The sequence below is a fragment of the Ciconia boyciana genome, chromosome 17, assembly GCF_034638445.1.
Source record: "Ciconia boyciana chromosome 17, ASM3463844v1, whole genome shotgun sequence".
NCBI lineage: Eukaryota > Metazoa > Chordata > Aves > Ciconiiformes > Ciconiidae > Ciconia > Ciconia boyciana.
The window spans coordinates 3,469,370-3,488,219 of NC_132950.1; the positions used below are offsets into that span (position 1 = coordinate 3,469,370).

At 59.9% G+C, this 18,850-nt stretch overlaps 1 protein-coding gene across 5 annotated transcripts in view; it reads right to left on the reverse strand.

Annotated features, from left to right (window-relative positions):
• Positions 1–11,034, reverse strand: part of GTF2IRD1 (GTF2I repeat domain containing 1) — a 68,383-nt gene extending 57,349 nt beyond the window's left edge. For 4 of the 5 annotated variants that reach the window (XM_072882575.1, XM_072882576.1, XM_072882577.1 and 1 more), the window contains exon 1: positions 10,680–11,034. In XM_072882575.1, the coding sequence (XP_072738676.1) occupies positions 10,680–10,952 (273 nt within the window). In that variant the 5' untranslated portion in view covers positions 10,953–11,034. Of the gene's footprint in view, positions 1–660; positions 757–10,679 lie in introns of all 5 variants that reach the window. The other variant, XM_072882578.1, reaches the window with a different exon arrangement.
• Between the last annotated feature and the right edge of the window lie 7,816 nt (positions 11,035–18,850).

The window sequence follows — 18,850 nt, forward strand, 5'->3', positions numbered from 1 at the left end:
AAGCGGTGTCCCAAATTTGGAGGCTGCTTTAGGTGCGAGGACAGGGAAACAGGCACCCCACATCCAGCACCCGCCACCTCTTGGGGTGCCCGGGGCGGGTTTGGGGGTGCCGAGGCGGCTGTAAGGCACCCCGGTTCCTCGCCACTGGGGACAGCAAGCGCCTGGCTCAGGTGTCCTATAAATAGCAGGAAATAAATACATGTGCGTCGTGGTTTGGGTGCTGGGAGGTGGCTCGATGCTGATTTAGCTCCAGGATGGTGATGCTTCCGGGAGAGGTGATACCAGGGGTGGGGACCGGCCCCTCAAAAAAAGAGATTTTGGGGGCTGTGCAAAGGGAGGGCACCTTGTCATGGGGAAGGCAGAGGGCACACAGCTTATTTTTTGGGCTTGCAGCTGATTTTTCGCACGTACACTTGTCGGGTGGAAAAATGGAAACCCTGCGATGTCTTCACCCACGAGATGGGAAACAAGGGGCTGCGCTGCTGGCGACCGGCTCAGGCTCTCCATCACCCCAATTCAGGATGCGGCCGAGCATGGGCCCGTACCCCAAACCCCACCGAGACCCACGCAACCTCATACACCACGAAACTTACAGAAACCCATAAAAAATGAGAATTTTCAAATACCAAATCACCCCAACACCAAAAGTCCCTTAATTACCTCTTGCTTCAGCCAGAAGGATGGGAAGCAGCGCGCTCGCCCGCATCCGTCCCCACTCCGCCGCGATCAAAGCATCCAGATCCGGACCCACGGAGCCTGAGATTGTGAATTGATTTCTTAATCAGTTCCCCTTAAATGGGCGGCAAGCAATTAGGCAATGGGCGCCCGCCGCCTGGCAGCGCGGGTGCCGAGCCCGGGGAGCCGGCAAGCTCCCGGCACGGCTCTTCGCGCCACACGCAGCCGCAGAGCGGGTAAACACGGAGCTACTTTATAATGGGCAAGTAAATATTTAAATAGGCAGGTTTATTTCGGCTGCCCGGCCGCCATGCAAGTCCTCTGTGAAGTCGCTGACCCAGGCGGAGCCCAAAAACCTGATTAAAAGCAAAACGCTGTTTATCCCCCAAGATGGGAGGAAGCGCCTTAACCTCTCCCCAAGGCCGGTGGTCTGGGACCGGGAAGAGAAACCTCCCCAGCCACCCTACAAAAGGCTTTCCCGGGCGCCGAGCATGATCCCGCATCTCTCCGGCATCTTCAAGGAGCCCCCCTCGCCGCCTGAAGCCACGACCCCAGGATATCACAGCTCCGAGGAGAGGGACCGCTCCATCCCCGCGAACGCCTCCCCCAGCCCCTGCCCATCGCCTCGCTGCCGGGGACACGAAGCCCCCGAAGAGGCAGCCCGGCTCTCCCCAGCATCCTTCCCGCTACTCAAAATACCAAGGGCAATAAAGAGAGACTCCAGCAGAAAGCAAAATCAATACCGAGAAGGAAGGTTCTGGGCTTAAACGCCTTTCACAGCATCGCTGGTGAACAGCAGGTTAGCAAAGGGGGGAGGACAGAAAAACCCTCGGTGCACCCACAGCACACGGGTTTAAGAGGGATGGCGTTTGCCATAAGGTTTTCCATAGGCATCACTGATGGTTTCGAGGTGGGGAGCACATGGGGGGGTGCAGACCCAGCCTGGCACCCCCCAGCCTGATCCAACCACGAGCAAAGAGTTGTGGGGAGGAGGAAGAGGAGGACGAAGAGCAGGGAGACCCCAGCACTGCGCCCTGGCTCCCACCCGGGCGATGCCAGCATGTGCCCCAGCTGCTGCCATTTTGCTTTTGGGGGGTGCGGAGCCGCAGGGAGGGGGCACCCGGGGCAGAGCCAGCCGGCCGTCAGCCAGCGCCGGGAGAAGAGCCACCCTCCCACTGCTCTCCTCGCCATGGCCCCGACGGGAGCCATTTCCCTTCCTGCTCTTCTGGTCCTGCACCTCCAACGGGCCAGCTCCGGCTGCTGACGGGCATCGGCTTCCCTGCCCCAATGGGGACAGCAACCAGGGAAGCCAGGCGCGTGCCGCGGCAAAGCCCACCCGCCGGTCCAGCTGCGGATGAGACCCCCCCGTGCCACGGGAAAGCCGGCATCCCGGAGCATCCTCAGCAGCAGCTACCCACAGCAGAGACAACCTCCGCATTATTTTTAATTATCGGGTTTGAAATAATAAAGGATGCCTACGTGCTCTGGCACATCGATGGCAGCCCAGCACAAGCCCAGCTGTTAAAAATAACCCTTTCCAGGAACACGGCTGCCAGCCACCCACAGGCACCCTTGGCCCCGCGGGATGGATGCTCTCCGCTCCATCCATCGGCATCACCGCGCCAGGTCCACAGCGAGCCGGAAGGTCAGTGAGCGTGGAAATATGCATCTTACATGCAGAAAAAAATAAAATAAATCAACCAGGAGCAAAAAAACCCCAACCCTACAATACCTACGCTGCTAGGGGAGAAAGAAATAAATCAGAAAGAAGAAAATTTATCGGCGATGAAGCCACAACCCAAGCAGCCTGCTTTCAGAGAGCACGTAAAGATGAGGGGATTTGCGCACGACAAGATGCGGAGGGGAGGCAAGCATCGCCCTCGCCGGCAGCTAAAGTCGAGGAAACTTTTGCATTGCTGTGGCAGCGCTGGAGCCAGCTTTTATCATGGAGAGCCTCGCGCGCAGGCAGAGATAGGGCTGTATTTCTGCAGGTGTAATTCCCACGGAGATAAAGACCTTGTTTTTCAACAAGCGGCGGCATTGTACATAAATTACAACAGCAAACATGGGGAAACAAAGAGGTTTTCAAGAGAGCGCGTAATCCTCGAAGGGGCAGCTCAGGGAAAGCCGGCGGGCGGCTGCGGGGAGACGATGTGGGAGAGACACGGGGCTGATCTCGTGCTCTCCCACCTCCCCATAAAGGAATAAACCTTTGGGCAGGTGGGGAAAAAAAATTGACCCACTTGAACGATAAGTATTTGAGGGACCCAGGATGGAGGTGAGATTTTTCATGACAGACGCCGCGTGCCTGCTGTTCCCTGCAGCAGGATCCAGCAAGGAGCCGTGGCAAGGGCAGGGGCGGATGCTGGATCCATCCCCGAGCCAGGTCTTTGCTCCGGGAGCTTGCACGGGGAGGGCTGGGGATGCACTGCACCGGATCGGTCATCTCATGGGACTCTCAGGTCACGCTCGCCTCTCCTGTGTCTTTCCCCCCCCCCCCCCCTGTTTAAATAAAATAAATAAATACAACCTGACACTAATTCTAATGGTTTTAATAAATGTTTAATGTCCTGTTAAAGGTCGCCCGCCACCCGCTCCCGCCACAGACCTGCATTAACAGCACACGGGCCACTCGCTTTGAACCGCGCTGTTTCATCGGGGTTCAAACGCCCGGCACGGTCCCCTCCCCAGGCAGGCGTCCCCCAGGGAAGCTGCCGGGCAGCGGCAGCAGGGGGCTGGCACGTGCCAGAAACCTGCAGCGAACCCCAGCTAACCCCCCGGCTTTCGATGCAAGCCCCCGGCCGAGCGTCATCGGGGGGCACGCGGGGTGTTTGCATTTTTGAGGGCAAACCCACCAAGCTCTAACGCAGGGTAAAATGCTGTAATTTCACTTCGCGGGCTTCTAGGCATTTGTCCCCAGAAAGACAAGATGAAATTACAGCCCGGCGATGCCCCTAAAGGGTGCAGAGCAATTTATTTTCAGTGATCCTCCTCTAATGAAGCTAATTTATAACCTTGTCAGAAGGCGCACGCAGACTTGGGGCACCAGCGCGGCTCCCTTCTCCCAGCCTGCCTTTCCCGGGATGAAAACCTCCAACCCAAACCCCAACCAGGATGTTTATGTAAGGCCCAAAACCCCAAAGGCACTTTAAATAAGCAGAGTTCCTCACATATTTCACCGACTGAGTGTGATCCTTCCTGACGGCGACCGCAAAAGGGCTGCCAGTGCCTGAGGAGGCGCAGGGGTCTCTGCTGCCACGGGGACAGGGCTGTCCCACTGTCGGACGGGTGCAAGGCTGATGCTGTGGGACCCAGGGACCTGGGGGCATCTCGGGGCGTTCCTGCAGACCAGAGCATCCCCACACACTGGGGTCTCCGCAGCTCGGCAACACGGTGACCCAGTTTTCGGGGGACTTGCCGATGACCCTGCCACCATCCCAACAGCCCCACCGCGCTCCGATCACTCCTCACCAGCTGGAAGGGTTCAACAGCTCATCCCCTGGCTGGTTAAAAGGGGGGAACCATAAGAAAGAGCCCTTTCTCCATCCGTACCAACCGCTTCTGTTTCTCCTAAGACACGCAAGACCCACGGCAGACACCGGCAAGAAGGAGCAGGGGAGAAGCGGTGCGGCAGGCAGCTCCCACCGCTCCGCCAGCGCCGCGCAGCAGCACTTTAGCAGATGGTGGATCGTAACATCGTTATATTTACCTAACGAGACTGCTTTATTGTAGCCCTCCAACGATAAAGCGAGGGTGTCTAAAGGCGGCGGCCAACTCCTGGGCTTTGACAAAGCTGGTGCCAAAAACATGTATGTATTTTAAATCTATACATAAATCACGGTTTCAGAGGTCATGTTAATACACTGATTGTTTTTTCCCCCATACTAAAATGTACGTGACTCGTATGCAACAAAAAAGACGTACTATCCAATGCTTTAAATCCTTCTAAGTGCCGGGGAGCAGAGCTGCGGTAGCAATTTGGGCAATGCCACGGGCACGCAGGCTCAAACCCCAATCTACCCGGCCCAGGACATGTGATGGGTGTGCCAGAGACAGCGTTCCTCCAGGCAAGGACATTCATTCACTGCTTGCACAGCAAATGGGGTCCGAGCCTCCTAAATACAAATGCAATACAAATAATAAAGATAATTCCCACATATTTAATCATTACCAGAGCTCTGGGTAGAAACGAAAATCAGGGCCCTACTAATTAGGGAGACATAATCCTGCCTTTCCTGCAGGTTCTTCCATCCCCGTGTCTCACCCTGCAATGAAACAAGCAGAGAACCGACCCGACGGGGAGGAGCGTGACTGCAACGGGAGCCTCAAATAGGTCCCAAAGCCCGACCGCAGCGGGCATAGCCCCGTCCTACCGGTGCTGGGGGAGATACGCCCAAATACCCATCCCAGGGGGCTCGGCGCCGGTGCAGCCCCGAACGCAAACCATCCTTTAGGGTCCCTTCTGGGAAGGTCTGAGCAGCAGCACCCATCCAGGGAAAACCCTACCACCGCAATGGGGTCTCTGCCCTGCGGCAGGGTACGGCCCAGCAGCCCATCTCAAGCCTTGTCCTAAACCTTTCGGCATCCCAGAGGCTCTCCCCGATGGCTGCTGGCGGGCCGGCAGGGGAGGGCACGCCTGCCTCACCGGCACTGCTCCTGGGTGCTGCCATCAATGCGACACGCCACGCGTGCTCCCCGGCGCCGAGCCCTTATGAAGTGGCCGGGTTTAATTTCAGGCGCAAGGATTGCTGCTAATTAGAAGCAGGACTGGGTTTGCCTCTTTCATCTGTGCGTGTCGGCGTGGGGGCCTCTGCCCACCTCCAGGGAGCCACCTCCATCCCCGGCACGATGGCCGGGGCCGTCTCCACCGCCCAGGGCCAACCCTTCGGTGCCACCAGGCTGGAGCTCCAGCAGCAGATGAGCAACCCGGTGTCCGGCGTCCCAAGGCAAGGTCACCTCACGCAGGCACTAGGAGCGGGTGGTTTCCTAGGCGGGAGACACGTCCACGCAGACGCAGCTGGAGGTAAAGGCGAGAGGCGAGCTCTGCCGAAACCTGGGCGCGGAGACGTGCTCATCCCTGCGTGCCACCCTTTAAAGATGGGCGAAGCATCTTCTCGCACACAACCTGATAAAACTAAGGAGGTCTTCTTCACCCACTGCAATGGTTTCATTTCCCCAGCGTTCCCTTGCTCCGGAGGACTCCCTCTCCACTCACCGCAAGTTCTCCCTGAGCCAGACTGACCGCCTCTATGTTCTTCTAACCAGCAGTCACCAGAGGGAAAGCTTTGAGGTTTTCTTGCCTTTTTTTTTTAGCAAGGGGGAAGGAAGCCAAGGGCTCCTCAACAGCCTCGCCACTGGCACAACCCGTGGCTGGGATCCCACACGTCCGTCCCCTGCCTCGGCCAGGGCTCAGCTCCAACCTGGCTACCAAACGTCTCTTCTCATGTAAAGGGATTTCTCAGCCCCTCTTCAAACAACCCCATAAAGCTGCTGGTTATCAGGGCCCAGGCACCACGTGTTTCTCTCTCGGAAGCGTACAAATCCCTCCAACCTCCGTCCACCCGCGACAGGGGGAGGTTTCTCCTCCAGGAACATCAAACCCTCAGCTAAGCAGGACACGCAGCCCCTGGCAGTGACCAGCACCTGCATGCATCACCAAAAAGTGAAAGAAAGACTTGAAAAGTTAAAACCATCCTGCCCACCAGTCTCCCCCGCACCGTCTCCAGAGGGATCTGTGCCCCAAGCACCCTCTGAGCTCCCAGGTGTGGATCACCAGCAGGTCTGTGGTGCCCACCACAAGCATTTGCACCCATCCACTTGCACCCACTGCTTGGATGGCTCTGGGGCACAGCCAGGCCCTGGCACACCCCACAGGGGACGTCACCTGCAGGCAGGGGACATTCAGGTTTGTCCCCTTCAAGCTGCTGGGGCAGAGGTCCCAGGCACGCAGGTGGCGCTGGAGGACACATTTCCAGGACCTCTCCTGCACCCACACTGATGTCCCCACCAGCATTCGCTCCTTTAATTTTGCGGATTTAAAGAAAATGAAGACAGACACCTCATCCCTCACGTGAGGTGGAGATCAGCTCTGAGGGGGGAAGCCCTGGTAAAGGACGGTGACATCCGTGCGGACGCACAGCCGCAGAGCGATGCTCCTCGCTGGTCGCCTGCTCGTCCCGCTGAGGTTAATTCTCTTCTTCAACCAGCCAGAGCAGCACGGAGCAGAGACAAGGCAACGTGAAACCAGAAAACCCAAACAGAAGCTGTTTGCGTGCAGGAATGTAAATCCCACCTTGGTACAGCCTGCTCTCAAGGAGGGGATTCGCGTACCGAGGGCTTTTCTTCATAGCATGCTACCTATGGGAAAGCCTTGCTGCCGCCATAGGTAAGTCCCTCAGAAACCACCACCAAAGTGTTCGTAAAGCGGCGTTTGGCAGCGGCTCCCAAACCGGGACGAGACAGGGGGGTATTCCCACAGCAGATGCTTTGGGGGATTTCTCCGGCAGCCACCCCCTTCCCAGCCCATCGCTGCACCCCTACGGGGGCACCACGCAGCAGGGATGAGCTCCCACCCGGACTCAGCTGACATTTTTCTCTTGGGCTCGAAGCAAATTCAACCAACGGGGCTGCACTAAGAAACGAAGCACTGAACCGGTGAGCAAAAAAACCCTAAATCTCCAATCCATAAAGCCCACCTGGACCCCAGCCACCGCGCAGCCCCGAGCCTCCCACAGCTTCGGACCAGACCAAGGGCTCCTGACCTCTTTTTAGAGACGATGCTTCAAGAGATTTAAATAAAACATGTCCTGTGAAGGGACAGGCTGCAACAGGGCAGAGCAAGGTCCCAGGAAACCCTGCTCCAGTCTGCCAAGACCGCTGTCTCCCCAGCAAACCTCCAGCCGGGGCTGCTCGCTGCCCCCAGCCCCGCTGCTCGGGCCAGCATCCAGATGGACACCAGGAGGCCCTTCCCTACAGCTTCCAGCTGGGCTCTTCCCAATAAATGAATCAATAAATACATTTTTAGCTCCTGGATGGATATCTCCATCCTTGGAAGGGGCTCCCAGTAGGTCCTCTCCTCTACTCCTCCCTGTCCTCGGGGAGAAGGCTTCTAGTGGTGGTGAACCCACCCCACGTGCCTTCAGCATCTGCCTCTGCTCCCCTCAAAGCCCCAGAGGAGGTTTGTCCTCACCTCCGGTGAGGTGCCACACATGCCGACGTGGCTGGAGGGCCAGGAGCAGAGCACGGGTACCAACACAGCCCCTCGCCCACGCATCCCCTTCCCCAAACCATCACCCACCACCTACACCCAAGCCCAGCCATCCCGGGAGCAGCAGTCCCCATCCACACCTCTTCTTCCACGACGAGCCACCACCACGTTCACACGCCACAGGCATCTGCAAATGGATGCTGGTGGCACAAGGAATAACCGCACCCGTCAGCTGACAGGCAGGGCAGGGCACTGCTGCCCAAGCCGGGGACAGCCGGCGCCGAGCCCTGTGCCCACCCCAGGGGCCAGCCCCGTAGCGGGCAACTGGCTGGGGACGAGCCTGGCCAGCGGCCGGAGTCCCTCCGCATTCCTCCAGCCTAGCCGCCGGGGTGCAGCCACCGAAATTCCCAAAGGAAGTACAGGGCATTGATAATTGCCGAAAAAAATCTGAGCTATTTCCTGCGGGAGCAGCGGATGGGAATCCCCCATTAGCTCCAACAGTGAAAGGTCGCTTGTTTTGGTCTGGGATTTTTGGGTTTTGGGGTTTTTTCTCCTTCCTTTAAGCAGAGCATTGCTCAAGTCATATGTAACGCGCATCATGCGGGACAGCCAAACCTGTCCCCTCCGTGCTGGCCCCAAAGTCCACCCTCCTTGTCACCTCCTGCCCCACGCAAGGTCCCACCGGATGCCTGCCGGCACCGTGCCGGGCTGCCAGCAAGGGCATCGCGTCTCTCGCCCGGGCTGGTAGGGCAGGTTGCTAAATACGTCCCTGAGCAGGTTCCTTCCCTCTTCTCCCTGCTTCTCATTAGCAAACTGCAACGAGCAGCAACCCGCGGCAGCACCAGCAGCTCCTCCACCGAGATGGGAAAGCCCTCCCGGGAGGGCAGCAAAGGGAGGTGGCAGTGGCCACTGGCTTCGTCACCCCCCGGCTCCTGCAGGCACCCCGCAAGGGCAGCTGCCCGACCCCTTCCCCTGCCCGCACCCAGCAGCGATGCATCCCAGGCAGGGTTCACCCCAAAAATGTGGCCTTGAGAGGCGATGCCAGCTCGGACAGCAGCGGTGCACGGGAAAACCCACGGTGGGGGCCCATGGGACACAGCAGAGGTGCTGAGCCGTGGCCTTTAGCATCCCAGCCCCACGGCTGCCGGTGGGGTCGGGTCTGATGCCGGTGGCCGCTCCACCGCTTTCTCATTTCAGAGGAAGTGCTGCGGTGATTTCCACAGGAGTAGGAAATTCCACGGGCTCAGACGGGCAACAGCCAACGTAGCGGGTCTGGCCACGCCAGCGGGGACCGGAGACCCGGGATCCTGCGGAACTAAAGGCGCTCGCATCCACAGGGTTATTCCCCAGTTGCAGCACTTCCAGCAGCTCCTCCGGTGGGAGCGGCGCAGGGAGCAGACACCCCGAAGCCAGGGGCTCCGTCACGCGAGGCTCCGTGCTGACGTCCCCAGGCGGTCGCTCTGTCCGGACCTTGCACACCGACGGGCGACGGATGCGGCAGGAGGCCGAGCGACCGACCCCGAAGCGCCCGCGACACCCGGCCCCATGGCTCTGCAGCGACGCTCGGCAGCACCAACGCCTCCCGAAGCGCTCTCGCCCAGGCGTGCCCACCGCAGACACCCGGGGACTACCTGCGCAGTGCCGCCGGGTCCGAGGCTCGCTCCGGCACAACACGCATTAATAGGTTCGCTCCTGTTTAGAGCTCATCCCAGACGAACCCACCGCCAGCCCCGCGCGCTGGAAGGACAAGGGCACCGGCTCCCCGGGGAGCAACTTTCTGCCCATCACGGTTGTCCCCACGCACCGAGAAACCTCCGCTTGTCCCCGCCAGCACCGGGAGAGGCAGAGGACGTCTGTCCCTGCGCCCCACAGGCCGCGGGGCCGAGGCCGGGTTACCAGCCTAGCCGAAGCCCCGAGCGCTTCATCAGCTCAACCCTGCGTTTCTATTTCCAGCCGCGCTGCCGCCTTTCCCCGCGCCGGCGAAGAGGGAGGCGAGCCCCGGCAAAGCCCTGCTTGCAGCTTCCCTTCCAGCCCGGCACCAGCAGACGCAGCCGGGGCAGGTGGCGGCCCTGGAGCTGCCCGAGGGACGTGGGACACCGAGGGACACGGGACACCGCTGCGGTGCTGAGCGCCAAGGGCCAGCCCGGCATCCCCTGCATCACCGCCCCGAGCGCCCCTGCAGCACTGTCCCCCCCAGCCCTAGTGCCCCCCCAGCCCTAGTGCCTCCTGGCACCCCCCCAGCCCTGATGGACCCCACCAAGCCCAAGCCCCATCCTCACCCCCAGCATTCCCCCCCCAGCCCCCATGAGCTCAACACCCCCCTAGCCCGAATATCCCCAGCATCTCCCGCAAGCCCTACAGCCCCCCAACATCCCTCCCAGCCCTAATACCCCCCAGCATCCCCGCCAGCCCTCCTGCCCTGCAGCATCCCCCAGCCCTCGTGCCCCCCAGCCCTACCGCTCCCCGACGCCCCCAGCCCTCATGCCCCCCGCACCCCCATCACCCCCGGCCCTGACCAGCCTAGCGCTCCCCCAGCCCCATCGCCCCCAACACCCCCCAAGCCTCGATGCCCCCACAGCCCTGCCTCCCCCGGCAGCCCCAACGCCCCCCCCCCATCACCCCCCAGCCCTAACGGAGCCCAGCATCACCCCCCGAGCCCCAACGCCCCCCGCCCCCCAGCCCCATCGCACCTAGCATCCCCAAACCCCGCATCCCCCCCGGCTCTCCCCCCCCCAGGAGCGGGGCCGGGGAGGAGCAGGGGAACAGGGAGGAGGTGGGGGCCAAAACTTTTCCTTACCGCGGGCGGCTGCGGGCGCGGCGCTCCTGCCTCCCCCGGCGAGGCTGCGCGGGAGCGGCGGGGGCGGGCGGGCGGGGGCCGGGACGGAGCCGCCTCCCGCCGCCTCCCGCCGCTTCCCTCCTCCCCGGGCGGAGCCGGTGCTACCCGGTGGGGGCTTAAAGGACGGAAGGGAGGGGAAGGGGGGGTGGGGGCGAAAAAAAACCCCCACCGAACCCCGAGCCGGGGAGGGAGAGCAGCTCTTTGTTCTGTAATCCCAGTAAAAGTGCCAGCCATTCGCCCCGCCGCTAATCCCAGCCCCGCTCAACGGCACCATCCATTGGCTGCCATTTACATACGGGATTAACCAGCCCGATAACCGGACGGGGGGCTGGGGGGGACGAGCTGTGTTAAAGCCTTTCATGCCGCGCCGGGGCCGTGCCGAGCCGCGCCGAGCCGTGCCGAGCCGTTCCGGCTCGGCACGGCTCGGCGCGGCTCGGCACGGCCCCGGCGCGGTGGCCCGGTTGGGCGCTGGGGGAGGGTGATAGGGGCGCAATGGGGACCTGTCGCCACCTGTTGGTGTTGGCATGGCTGGGCCTGGCACGGTTTGGCACGGTTTGGCTTGGTATAGCGCGGCCCTTGTATGGTTTAGCGCGGTTTGGTATGGTTTGGCTCGGTATGGTACGGCGTGCCGCAGCCTTGCTCTGTGTGGCGTGGCTTGGCTCGGCACGGCACAGCTTGGCATGGCTTGGTATGGCATGGTATGGCTTGGCTTAGCGCAGCATGGCATGGCTTGGCACGGCCTGGCCCTGCGTGGCTTGGCTTAGCACAGCTTGGCTCAGCACGGCGTGGATTGGCGTGGCATGGCTTGCCATGGCCTGGCCCTGCATGGCGCAGCTCAGCTCGGCACAGCTTGGTTCAGCGTGGCACAGCTTGGCATGGCCTGGCCCTGCACGGCTCAGCATGGCACAAGACAGCTCGGCACAGCTCGGCCCCACACAGCTTGGCCCGGCATGGCATGGCCCAGCATGGCATGGCATGGCATGGCACCGCACGGCTCAGCAGGGCATAGCACAGCTCAGCTCGGCACAGCCTTGCCCCACGTGGCTTGGTTCGGCTCAACATGGCATGGCTTGGCACAGCCTGGCCCTGCATGGCTTGGCTTAGCACAGCTTGGCTCAGCACGGCATGGATCGGCATGGCATGGCTTGGCATGGCTTGGCATGGTGTGACTTGGCATGGCACGGCTTGGCATGGCATAGCACAGCTCAGGACAGCCTTGCCCTGCATGGCTTGGCTCAGCTTGGCTCGGCATGGCTTGGCTTGGCATGGCATGGTGCTGCATGGCTTGGCATGGCATAGCATGGCTTGGAACAGCCTATCCCGGCACAACTCAGCTTGGCACACCTTGCCTTGGCACGGAATGGCACGGCTTGGCATGGCCTGGCCCTACATGGCTTGGCATGGCATGGCACAGCTCAGCACAGCCTTGCCCCACGTGGCTGAGCATGGCTCAGCATGGCATGGCTTGGCACGGCCTGGCCCTGCGTGGCTTGGCGTGGCGCAGCACGGCTTGGTACAGCCTGGCCCCGCACAGCTCGGCTCGGCACGCCTTGGCTTGGCACAGCATGGCTTGGCGCGGCCTGGCCTTGCACAGCTTGGCATCGCGTAGCGCCGCTTGGCTCGGCACGGCACAGCACGGCACAGCTTGGCACAGTCTCGCCCTGCTTAGTTCAGCTCGGCACGGCTTGGCTCGGCGTGGCACAGCTTAGCATGGCCTGGTCCTGCACAGCTCGGCACGGCATGGCACAGCACAGCTCGGCGCAGCCTTGCTCAGCATGGCTTGACTCGGCATGGCACAGCGAGGCACAGCCTGGCCCCGCACAGCCCGGCTCGGCACAGCATGGCCTGGCTCGGCATGGCCCGTTACGGCATAGCTTGACACGGCACAGCCCGCCACGGCATCGCCCAGCCCGCCACGGCCCAGCTTGGCACGGCGCAGCTCGGCCCAGCTCGGCCCGGCACGCCCCGGCCTGGCGTGCCCGTTGGGAGCCCCCCGTTCACCCGAGCCAGGCGCGGCGGTGCCGGGAGGTCCCGCCTGCCCCCTCGGTGCTGCCGCCATCCCCGGCCACCCCCGCCCGGCGGCACAGAGGCCCGGCGTTTGCCGGCCGGGAAGACGACTCACGAGGAGGAAATGATTATTTTCCGAATTCCTCGCTGCATATTAAGGAACGGCAAATTAAAACAAATGAAAAACTATTAAAAATAACTTGACAGCATTTTAACCTCGAAAGTTTGGAAACTGCTGACAGGTTTTTTTCCCTTTGAAGCACACGCATTATGCAGCTGCTCCATTAGCTGGATTTTGTTTTAAATAAGTGATGATTTATTACTGCTCCGGGGCCACGGGGAGAAGAAAGCATTTTAAGAGAAAACACTTTTTTCCAGTTTCTGGAGACGTGGGGAAGCGGGGGGTTTCGGCTCTGCCGAGCCCCACGCAGGCAGCCGGCACCCCCAGCCTCCCTCCCCGTGGCATCAGGCCTGGCAAACTCATTGCACTGCTAGCAGCAGGCGGGGGGCTGCTCTGGGTCCCAGCAAAATCCCAAGAGGGATGAAGGGTTTGGTGGGACGGGGCTCCGTGGGGCAGGGTGCGTCCCCCCGGGGTGGCCAGAGCTGCTCCCCGGTTCACACCCGGCATCGGCTGTCCCTGGGAGCATAAATGGTGAGTGAAAACACACTGGCTGAATAATTAAATGGAAGATCTTACTCCGAAGAAAGAAATCAGGGCATCTTTTGGCTAATTATCTTTCAGCCAGACCCCCCCCAAAAAAAACCCCAAGCCACCAAAATTAATTTAATTAGGTCGTCTGAGTGCAGGAGCTGCCTGCGTAGGACGGGCAGGTTTCAGTGCGGGGCTCTCCAGCCCTGCCGGCCGAAAGCCATGGCCCTTGACCGGGGAAACCTGTGCAATAAAAAATAAAGGGGGAAAACAAGTGTTTTGATGCAACATCCAGGTGCCGCGGCTGTGGGCACCCCCTGCTCCCCGCCCCGGCAGGGCTGTGGCCCCGAGGCGCCCATCGCAGCAGGCAGAGGTTTCGGGCGGCGCTGGGGTCCTGCCTTCGGCTGCCCTCGGCGCAGGCTTGTGCTCAGCCTTGCTCCCAAAACTGCCCTCCCTGGGGCCAGCCCCGCACCCCCGGCCCCGCGGGGCATCCGGGGGGTTCCAGCAGCCCCAAGGGAACGTCGACAGCCACAGGCGCCGATGTTGGTGCTCGGGGAACTGAGCAGCCCCCCCACGCGTACCACTCACGGCCGCTGCAAATACTCTGCAGGGCGACGCTTCTCGGAGCCCGCTGAAGGATGCTGGCCCTCGGAGGGGACCTTGGCAAAGAGGGTTTCCAAGGCCCTTTGGCCAAAGACCAACATCTGGCTGGCTCCAAACGCGCAGGGAACCGTCCTGCCCTTTTGCCTCGCTCCAGCAGAGACCCCGAGAGCTGGTCGCAAGGCTGGGACCCCAGCGCCGAGCCCCAGGGCCGGCTCTGCGCCAGCTGGCTTTGGGGTCTGGTTTTGCTCCTCGCCGTTGGGGACCATGAACCGAAATGACATTGGAGACCCGCAGGTGCTGCCTTTAGCTACGGGTGAGAGAACAGAGAGCTCAGACCCCGCGGCCGGCAGCAGCTCCCAACGGAGCCTCTGCTTCGGGCGCCGTCCCCAGGCAGGGCTGCAAGCACTTGGGAGGGGGAGAGGCCAAAACGATCCTGAAATTTGGAGAAGGAGCCTGGGATCTTCCCAGGCGTGGTGTGGAGGAGGGCAGGCTGCGGGCTGAACCGCATGAGTGCCGGGAGGGACGGGCTGAGCCGCGGCTCGGCCGCTTGGGGAGGTCTCCTGGGGCTGCTGCCAGCTGGGGGCTATGGAGTTCAGGGGGAGGTGGACCCTCTGGAGGAACCCAGATGTTCTCCAGATGTTCCACTGGAAGTGAGTCCACACAGGTGGCCTCAGCCCCCCTGAGCCCCCATCCTCTGTGGATTATTAAAGGATGCCTGGTCCAGCCGGGGGACGGATGCGATGGCTTCAACGCTCTCTCGCAATTTTCACATCTATGCGCGTCTCCGAAGGAACCCGCCACAATAGGATAAAAGTGGGGGCAAGGCATTTTATTTGGGGGCCGAAACAACGAGCCGCACAAACCCATCCAACGAGGCGAACGGCGTGAGAGCGATGGTTTAATCTGCTCTATCTGCAGCAATAAAGAGGTTCCTTGTCACAGCACTGACAAAAGAAAAGGCAACATAGCCAGAAAACAATCCTATCTGCAGAAAGATTTTTATTTTTAATTTGTTAATTAGTGACTGCTGGGCATCACAAGAATCGTTGTTTTCTCTGATATGCTGATTTCTTCTGTCTCTCGGTGGAATTGGAGATCACAAAAATAAAAAAAAGCCGCTTCTTTAGAAGAGGGAACGGGGAAAAAGTTTTAGTAAGGTCGGGAGAAATTTAATTGAAAGAAAGGGTTTATTTCTTCTTTCCTAAAGGGGTATTGTGTTCTTTTGCTAGAGCAAATTGCTGGTAAAAACGACGGAGGCAAAACAAAATAGTTTTTAAATTGTAGATCAAGAGCGGGCCGTTTCTGGAAGCCCCCCGCGACCCGTCGCTGCCAGGCACGTCTCGGGCGAGCGGTGCGGCTGGGGGGAGCTGGCATCGCCCGGAGCAGGGCTGGGAGGTGCAAAACCGCGCGAGGAAAAGCCTAGAGGAGAAAGTACCGGGGTCTGCGGCTCCGGGTGGGAAGCTTTGAGGGCTGGGGGGAGAAAAGAGCTTTTCAAGCCATTGCTCGCGCTTGGAGCAACAAGACTTTGCATGCAGCAAATTATCCGCGGGGTTCTGGGCTGTATTTGCGGCGAGTCCGTCCTGCACCGAAAACAGCTACTGCGGGGAGAGCTGTGCACCGAGGCAGCCAAAAGTGTTATTAATTCTTTTGCAAGATATACGCTATTGAGTAAAACTGGCAAGGATTCCCTGCAAACCCCGAGCTGATATCTGTTGGTCCCAAACATATTTGTAGAAAGATAAAAAAAAAAAAACCACCAAACCCTCTCTCCATTCCCTGCCTGCTGGGGCATAGCGATGGCTTATAGTGAATATTTACTCTGCCTATCTGCATTTAACATATCTATCTGCGGTGCCAGCTGCCTGCAGTTGTGCCGTCCTTTGAACGCTGCGCTGCAAAAAGAGTTTGCTCCGGCACAACAGATAAAATGCTTTTCCAGTTGTCTTGCGTGTGTCCCTTGAATTATTTCCATACTAATGAGAGCCTGGCGAGGCGCTCCTGAACCGGAGCCTCTGGACAGCGTCCTGGGGAGCAGAGCGGGGAGATTTCCATTTTCTGACCCCCACGTCTTTCCCAGCTCCACATCACCTGGCAGAAGAAAAGGCCCTTTCCTAAGCTGACATTGTCACCAGGGTTGTTTTTGGCTCATCAGTGCGAGGGACGGAGAATCCTTCGCACACCCGTGCGGGCCGGAGGGCTGCCACGGGTGCCGGCCGTGTCCCTGGGGGGTCCGACAGCCCAGCCCTTGGCCCCAGGGTCCCCTCTGCAGACTTCAGGCATCCAGACAGGAGCGGGGAGGCCCCATCCGTGGAAGTCCCACTCCCTGGCGTGGGAAGGCAGGCGGCGGGGTTACCCCTGCACCACGTTTCGGCCGAGAGCGTCACCTCCTCCCGCCGGTGGGGGACGAGGGGCTGCCGGGGGAGCACCAGCCGTGAGCCCTGCCCAAGGTCAGGCCGATATTCATACATTTTTAATCAAACCCGCAGCTAAGGTTACAGCCCGAGCCTTTGAAATCGCCGCGTAATTTTGCAGTGAGGCTCCGGCTTTGCCCGTCAGCACCTTCCCCGCGGGGCTGCGGCCCCAGCAAAGCTCCTCACGCCCCATCCCCTGCCCAGGCTGCTTTCTGCCCCCATTGCAACCCCCTGACTCGCTGCCCGGAAAAGCCATCCCCACCGGAGGACCCATGCCCTCGCAGCCCACCGGCTCCATGCCAGCAATGAACTGAGAGCATCGGTTCTCTGCAGGCACGGGGTCTCGGCCCCGGTGCCCCCACGCCGCTGCCGGCCTGGCACAGCCCACCGAGTGCTGGTCAGGGCACCCACCCGCTTGCGCCCTTGCAGCGCCGACACCAAGGGTCGGAGGCATTGACATTCCCATTGGGTCTGTGCGGTGCACAAGTAAACTTAATGACATTATCTGCTGATCTGGTAATTAATACCCTGGATGCTTTTTATTGGAATGAGCGAGGGCCGGGACATGCCAGGGATTTTAATGAAGGGCCATGCCGGAGAGGCGCATCCCCCCAGTTTCCCCTGGAAGAGGCTGTGCTGGGGCTTGGGGGCTGGTGTGGGGTCCGGGGGGCTGCAGTCAGCACTGGGGTGCCTTGTGCCCCACATCAGGAGCCCTGGGGCGGTCCCAGCCCTGCACCCGCCTCACCGTCCCGTGCGCCTCGCTCTCCCTCCCCGTGCAGTACAGCTAGGCGCCACGCCGACCCCCACTGGGTCTTTTTTTAAACGAGATGCTTTCAAGATCTTTAAATATTAGGCAAGAAGTGTTTTCCCAGGCTCGCGCTGAGCCACACGCCGCAGCGCCCGTTTGGGGCAGGGAGCAGGCAGAAACCCGCTGCCCGACAGCGGCGGGGACACAGGGACCGTTTCGCTCCAAAACGGCTGTATCTTTCGTTGAGCCCGCTGCTATTTTTAATACAGATGCCTTATTGAGATTCAAATGAATGTTTCAAATCCTCGCTCCTTTGCATAATTCTTTTTAATTAACACTTCAAAGGTTTGAACACAAGATCTGTGCTATTTCCCTAACGAAGTTGACTGAGCCTCCTTTCCCCTAAAGCTCCCCTGCGACGTTTCTGAGGGCTAAAGCCAGGGACGGGTCTGTCCCCTGTGTCCCCTGCACGGGGGGATGACAGCGTTTGGGCTCTGGCTCTGCAGAAATGGGAGCCAAGGGAAGAGAGGGGGTCGGTGGCTGCGGCACCGGGCAGGGGCTGCCGTGCCATCACCCACCGCCCCATCACCCACCGCCCCGGCCAGCTCGGCACAGAGAAGCTCGCCCCGGCCAGCTCGGCAAAACAGCCTGAGCTTGGCACAGAAATCGTGGCGGTTGAAGTGAAGATGGTGAAGGCCACAGCTCCACCGTCCCCTGCCCCAGCTGCTGCTATGACACAGCCGTGCCCCCCAGGTCGAATAAAGCCCCCCCCAAAAGGAGCACCCCATCTCCAGGGTGCATTTTGGTCACATTTTCAATCTTCTCAGCACCCAAAAGGCCTAGAAATGCCTTTCTTCCTTCTGAAATCGTACTTTAAAAATAAAACCTGAAATTGTCGCACCATCACATTCACTAGTAAGAGCTGGAGCTTTTCCTCAGCTACCCCGAGAGCTGGGACGGACGCAAAGCCCGGAGGCTGTAACACAGACACAGGAGAGAAAGCAGCAGCCCGGGTTCCCACCCCACCTGCCCCCCGACTCTGCACCCCCGGGGTCCCCCGTCTTGAGTGGGATTAGCCTCCCTTCGCAGGATGGGGACCCCGAAGAGCTGCGTGGTACAACAAACGGGGAAATGAGCCTCAGTTTTAATTCCTGCAAGTGCAGAAATGATTAGACACAACAAAATTGTATAATTAGGATTTAATAAGAGACTGTCCCAGACATGCAAAAGAAGTAGGTTAGACAGTGGCCTTTGTTCAGCTACAAAAGACATTAATTTGCAAATACTCTTAATATTCATTTTTTGTTACTTGGACTGATTTTTTAAAGTCTCCAATAAAATGAGAAATCTGGACTAAGCATTCCAGTTGCATTTCCAAGCGCAGGAATCCAGCTTTGATGTTCCCCTTGATAACATCTTTTTAGAGCCTTGACTGCATCAAATTAAATTCTGATTACCCTGATAGTGCAATACAGCTTCCAAATGTATTCAGGTGACTTTTTGTTCTGGAAGGAAATTAGCTATTTTGACAAGGATGCTTGTTAGGCAGCAAAGAGATGGGGAGGAAACACCCTTGCCAGGGAAGCGGCACGTTCCCGGCCCCAGTTTCAGTACTGGGGCTGCCAGGCACGCTGGTGTTGGGGCTGCAGCGGGGAGGGGACACGGGCAGCCCCTGCAAGAGCAGAATTGCACTTTTGGTGGCCCACAGGTCTCC